Source organism: Carlito syrichta, unplaced genomic scaffold, assembly GCF_000164805.1.
Source record: "Carlito syrichta isolate Samal-C Ts95f unplaced genomic scaffold, Tarsius_syrichta-2.0.1 Scaffold314750, whole genome shotgun sequence".
Lineage (NCBI taxonomy): Eukaryota > Metazoa > Chordata > Mammalia > Primates > Tarsiidae > Carlito > Carlito syrichta.
The window spans coordinates 61,582-68,126 of record NW_007258846.1 but is presented as its reverse complement, the minus strand read 5'-3'; the positions used below and the strand labels follow the sequence as shown (position 1 = coordinate 68,126).

General features: G+C 52.3%; 1 protein-coding gene across 1 annotated transcript in view; it reads left to right on the top strand.

Annotated features, from left to right (window-relative positions):
- The window catches only part of NOS2 (nitric oxide synthase 2), a 39,380-nt gene that overhangs the window by 20,409 nt on the left and 12,426 nt on the right, over positions 1–6,545 (top strand). The window contains exons 13-16 of the mRNA XM_008071829.1: positions 2,499–2,693; positions 3,662–3,744; positions 4,082–4,226; positions 5,452–5,556. Coding sequence (XP_008070020.1) covers positions 2,499–2,693; positions 3,662–3,744; positions 4,082–4,226; positions 5,452–5,556 — 528 coding nt within the window. The remainder of the gene's footprint in view (positions 1–2,498; positions 2,694–3,661; positions 3,745–4,081; positions 4,227–5,451; positions 5,557–6,545) is intronic.

Below are 6,545 nucleotides of genomic sequence, written 5' to 3'. Positions count from 1 at the left end.
TAGAGATGAGGTCTCGCTGCCCAGGCGGGTCTCAAACCCGCGGGCTCAGGCAATCCCACTCACCTCAGCCTCCCAAAGGCGCAGGGTTACAGGCTGAGCCACCGAGCCCGGCTTACTTCTTTCTACTATCTTTCTACTATCTACTTTATTCTCTCTTTATGGTGCTTCCTCCCCTAGAATGTGAGCCCCGTGGGGCAGGGACCATGACTTCTGGAGACTGTGTCCTAGAAAAGTGTCTGGCACATGGTAGATGCTAAAAACTTTCTTGGAAGGACGAATGAATGAGTGCCCACGTCACACAAGCTGCTCCTCCCTCTGTGTGCTCCCTCTGGCCCACCCGCTGCTCTTACTCACACAACACTCCCCTTCCCCTTGGAAAGGAAGCCCAGGGCGTGTGGAGATACTGCTTTAGAAGCTGGCACTGCTTCTCAAAGCTGACAGGTGCCCCGAAGACTGAACCATGGGGCAGGGAGTTGTTGGTTCATTCAGCAGAGTTTTATTGAGCCTTTGCTGTGTGCCAGGCACCAGGCTAGGTAGCCCAAAGGTGTGAGTGGTAAACAGACTAGATAGGATTGCACATTGTTCCCCAAGGGGAGGTCACCCCTCAGGCAGATCAAGCCTGTGCTTGATGGGGGAGGGGAAGGCGGAACAGGAAGAGCTCCGGGGAAGGGTGGGCCATGGATCACACATCCTGACTCCTGGGGGCTCCCAGCGCCAGCCCTGGCACTGTCAGGATGCGGATATGTCCCAGAAAATCCGTGAGCCTCCTGCCCATTGGCTGATGGCATCCTCCTACTGCTGAGAGTCTCCGGGACTTCCTCGCCACCTCCCTCCTTCAGGATAAACTTCAAAGACTTGACCTAGCTTCATCCTCTGTAAGATGGGCATGCATAATAATAGCACTCTCTCACGAGGGGATTGTAAGAATTAAATACAAATTCACACAAGATGTTTCACCGCACTGCCTGACCCATAGTGCCCACGCGGGGAGTGTTGGTTTTTGTTGTTATTTATTATTGTTATTGTCATTATCATAGCTGTTGTCCTTAGCACCTGAGCTGAAAGTTGCTCTGGCACTGGAAGTTGCTATATGTGTGTATCTAAAATTTTACAAGGTGTGGCTGGGTTTTCTTGGGCCTGACTCCTGCTGGCTCCTCTCCTGCCTTCCTGCCCTGACTCTGTGGTGTTGTTCTGCAGGAATGCCCCTTTCTCAAGCCTCAACACCTCTTGGAAGCTGTTCCTGAGACCCCCATCCTCCCTCGGGCCTCTGTTCGGCATTAGGTCCTCTCCTCTGCCCTTGCCAGCACCATTGCTTGCCTCCATGATAGCTCCATCTGGCCATGTGAAAGTGACTGACTTCCCTCTGCTTCCCCAATTAGATTATAATCTAATGCAGAGGGGCCTGTCTTCCCTTCTAGAGTGTCAGGGCCGTATACAGGGCCTGGCAGGTGGAAGTAATAATAGCAGCTAACACTTATTGAGCACTTACTCTGCTTTGCTTGTACCAACTTACTGCATCCTTTCAACAGCTTCATGATGTAGGAACTATTATCATCTCCATTTTACAGATGAGGAAACTGAGGTCTAGAGAGGTTAAGAGCTCAAGGTCACATGACTAATAAGAAGCCAGAGTTGCCAGGCATGGTGGCTTATGGCTTATGCTTTAATCCCAACAATTTGGGAGGCCAAGGTGGGAGGATCACTTGAGTCCAGGAATTGGAGATCAGCCTGGGCAACATTGTAAAACCCTGTCTCTACAAAAAAAAAAAAAAAAAGCTAGATGTAGTCCTAGCTACTTTGGAGGCTGAGACAGGAGGATCCCTTCAGCCCAGGAGTTTGAGGCTGCAGTGAGCTGTGATGGTGCCACTGCACTTCAGAGTGGGCAACAGACTGAGATCCTTGACTCCAAAAAAAAAAAAAGACCAGAGTTGTTTAAACAAATGTCTCTTAACTGAATGAGTTGTCTCAGACAGAGGGTTGTGGCTAGCCTTGCTGGGTCATTCCAGGTGGCTCCAACTGCTTGGCTTCTAACTCTAGGCTGTGGTGATTTGTGTTCCACCCATGACAGTTCTCCCAGTGCTCAGACCCCCTACAGGGGCATCTAGTTCCTTTTTGGCTTCTACTACCTGCAGATGGCTGGGGTGGTATTTTCTTTACCTGCAAAAAGGCACTATGGTTTGAGTTATTCATGCCCAGAGAGGGCAACTTTCTGGGAGTCTGAGGAGACTTGTGGGCAGAGAAGCTAGATACTGCCCCCAGAGGGTAAAGGGAAGGCCCTTACATGACCTGTGGGCTGACCTTGGTCATGTGTTTTCCTGGGCTCCTTTTGAAGCTCTGAAAGCACCTTCCATGTGAGAATTTATTTTCGGCAGGCAAAGAGAGGGCCAGGAGTGGCTGTCCAATTTCACAGTCTGCCAGGTCTTCCCATGCTCCACGTGGGAGCATAGCACCCTCCTGGCTCCCTACCCCTGACCTCAACTCCCTTCCTCCTGATTCAGAAGCAAAACGTGACCATCATGGACCACCACTCGGCCGCAGAGTCCTTCATGAAGTACATGCAGAATGAATACCGGTCACGCGGGGGCTGCCCAGCCGACTGGATTTGGCTGGTCCCTCCCATTTCTGGAAGCATCACCCCCGTGTTTCACCAGGAGATGCTGAACTATGTCCTGTCCCCATTCTACTACTACCAGGTGAGGGGCCTTTCCCGCGCCTCCCTGCCAGGGGCTGGGGTGTGGAGACTGTGTGTGTGTGCACGCGAGCACATGCACCTGCCCGCTCACTCTTGCAGGGCACACGGGGGAGGATCAGGGACACGGGCATATTATTTAAGCTCTCCAGGCCCTACTCAAGGATGCTGAGCAGCATCGGTCCATTTCCATGGAGAGAAGGGCTGAAGGGAACACCTTGTACTGCACTTCTAGTGTTTCGTTGCTCTGAAGGGGTTTAAGCTCCCGAGCGGGTCTGTCATACACCTGCTTCCACAGGGGCCCGGCAAGCAGTCACCCAGCATAGTGGTGAGGAGCTTGGCTCCCAAGTCAGATGCTGTTGACCCTACCATTTCCTAGCTGTGTGGCCTCAGGTGGGTCCTTTCATCTCCCTGAGGCCTGATTTCCTCGTCTCTAAAAGAGATGGGCATTATTAACTCCACGACAGGAGGTTGTGCGGATCACAGGAGCTGTGTGTGCAGTAGCTTAACCTGGAACCCCACCCAGAGCGCACTCAGTAACTGTCAGCTATGGAAATGAGTTTGTTTTGTGTCAGAAGGATTTGGGTTGGAATCTGGGAGGGGTTTTCTCACTCTGAAGGTGGTAATCGGGGTGACAGTGTTTCCTGGATTGCCAGGATGCTTGGGCCTATACATGATGCAGTCTACTCAGTGGGAGAACACGAACAGCAAAGAATGAGTGGGGCCCGCTGCCTCCAGGACACTAAGGAGGCTAAGAGTCAACTGCCCGCCCTGATGTGCCTGCTGCATGTAGGCGTTGGGGATGCCACTCCAAGGGAGAGAGATGGCCACAGTGCCCCCTTGTGGGGTTTCAGTGAGGCCCGGCCTCCCCAACTCCTGAATAACCTGAAGGGCCCTCTGCTGCTCCAGCATGCCCCCTCCAGGTCGAGCCAGGACCCTGCCCTGCCCTCACCTCTCCTTTCTTTCCTGAAGGTGGAGGCCTGGAAAACCCACGTCTGGCAGGATGAGAAGCGGAGGCCCAGGAGAAGAGAGATTAAATTCAAAGTTTTGGTTAAGTAAGTGGGAGCGGCTGGTGTTGATGTCTGGACTGTGTCTCTTCCTTCTTGCCACCCTCACCTCTGGGCCTTGAAGGGCAGAGAACACAGGGAACAGATATGCTTTGTGGAGTTTGGCTCCCAGTGGTCTGGATGCCAGTTCCGAGGGTCACCTGCTGCTGTTGTCCCAACCTTCTCTCTCTTCCATTTTCTAAAGGGCTGAGTGATGGGTGAGGGGAGGAGAGGGGCCGGTCGTCAGGTGGCCGGCTGCTGAGAAGCGTAGCATCTTTCCCTCAAGTTGCCCCACTTTAAGCACTGGCCCCCTCCCATGCTTCAGGTCTGTCTGTCTGTCCCACAGATCTGTACTCTTTGCCTGCATGCTGATGCACAAGGCCATGGTGTCCCGAGTGAGAGCCACGATCCTCTTTGCGACAGAGACGGGAAAATCCGAAGCGCTGGCCAGGGACCTGGGGGCCTTGTTCAGCTGTGCCTTCAACCCCAAGGTAGCTGTCTCAGAGGGATGGATGTCATTTTCTCTTTGTGTGTGCAGAGGAGGCTGGAAAAAGTTAAAATATTAGGTTTCTCTGCCTCTGATGTCTTACCCTTGAATGTGCCAGTGTGCATCATAAATCTGCAATAGAAGAATAGATTTGTGCACAGGGATTCTCAAACTTACATAGTGAACGGGGAACATTCCTCGGGAACACAGTTTTGAGAATCACCTTCCTAATGAATACATGAGCTGCTCTGGAGGAATGCATTCACACTGACTCTGCAGGGTGTGGTGCTGGATGTGAAAAGGGTGGGAGCGCATAAGAAACAGATAAGTATCTAAGCCACATCCCTTGCCTCCAGTCAGAAGGATAAAATCTAGCACTTATGGAATGATTGTCACATGCTTGGCCAGCATGGGCCCTGGGGATATGACAGAAGTACATAGAGCCAGGCCTTGACCTTGGGAACTCTCCAGCTTACACCTCCCTCCACCCTGCCCCCTACCCCCTGCAAATCAGGTGTTGGTCAGAGTCATTGTTAATGCTGTGCAGAGGAAGAACCTGAGTGTCGGACAGGTTTAGTGGTTTTCTCAGGGTCACAGTGCTTCTGAGAGACAGATGTGACTCTGGAGATAGGGCACAGGCAAGGATGGAGTGAGTTGTGATCTGTGCTGGACAGAGGCACAGTCCAAGGTGGGACTGACCACCAGGTTAGCCGGACAGCTGAAACGGCCTCCTGGTGTCAAGCCTCACCAGCTGGCTCCATGGGATCTGGAACTGCCAGGAGACTGGTGGCAAGTCCCACCTTCCTAGTCTGGTGGCCCGGGTAGAACAGCGAGGCAAGGAAACCCTTCCCCTGACATTCCCTCTGGGCCCAGCTGTCACCTGCTCATTCCAATTTTGCGGGAAGTATGTCTACACACACAGAATTTCAAATAGCAATGGAGGTAATGGGAAGTATCTTGCTTTGGGATATGCAGTATTTTGGAGATGGAGCCTCCAGAGCTTGCCGATGGGTTAACTGCAGGGCTTGAGGGCAGAAGGAGAATCGAGGATGATGTGTTCAGATGGGTTCATTGACCTCCTATGGGCCATGCTTGTGCTGGGCACCAGGGGAGGCAGTTGACCATGGGGGCCCGGCCTAGTGAGGGAGGGTGGTGTGGGGGGAAACCAGGGTTCTGGGCGGGGCATGGGGGCTCAGCTGGGAGCTGACATCCACCCGGGTGTCATCCAGGTCCTCTGCATGGACGAGTACAAGCTGAACAGCTTGGAGGAGGAGCAGCTGCTGCTGGTGGTGACCAGCACTTTCGGGAACGGAGACTGCCCTGGCAACGGAGAGGTGGGTGGCCGAGGTGCCAATTGTCTGGGGGGCGGTAGGGCCTGGGGGACCCAGGAAAGGGCCTGGGGAGATTCAGTGTGTTCTAAAGAGGACATGGGGGGGGTGAATGCTCAGGTCACTCTGGGTGGTCCTGACGTTGGTCATTTGCCTGCCTCCTTTGTAATTATTGCCATATGCGTGTACCACCATTCCTGTGACATACTCAGCCTATTTCTGTGAATGGCTTACCCTTTTAATTCAAAAAATTCAGATGTAGAGGAAACTTGTATCACTGTCACAAACGGAAAGACCAGCAAAAAGTAAATTCAGTGGTAACAGAATGAAGCAAATGACTTTTAGCTAGATACTGTTGCCCATCCCAGCCTGCTTTGTCTTTGTTTTTAAAAAGAGCAATAGGCAGCTCTGAGAAAGGCATTAAGGCTCTGCTAGCACCAGTTCGAGACTGTCTCTCTAGTGCTCAGAAAGTGAAAAGGTAATTGAAAAAGGAAGAACTAAAAACTTAATTACAAAAAGGGGAGTAACTACTCCCAATGTGATGTGGTGCTCTTTCTGCTGGATCACATACCTCCTAAAATTGCCTTGGGTTTCTGGAGAGTCAGGGCTATTTTAGAGACTATAGGACTGAATGCTGTGGTTTCTACCAGGTTCTAAACAAGAACAGAGGCTCACGCCCCGTAGGAAGCCTCGAGAGATACCCTGCCATGAGCTGGGTTAGTTTGGGTGCCAGGCCACTCACCAAAGGTCAGGGCCCACATGAGTTGTGCAGGTTTCACTGGGGCTACAGATAAGTTGGATGTGTCAGCTGACCACCAGATCCTTGGCCAGGTGGCCCCACATTCAAACCAGCTTCCACGGTGGCTCTGGAGCCTTCTCCTGCCAGCTGTGGCCAGTTTTTTTTGTTTGTGTTTGTTTGTTTGTTTGTTTGTTTTGAGTTGGAGTCTTACTCTGTCGCCCAGTCTGGAGTGCAGTGGCCACTCCCGGCCACCGCA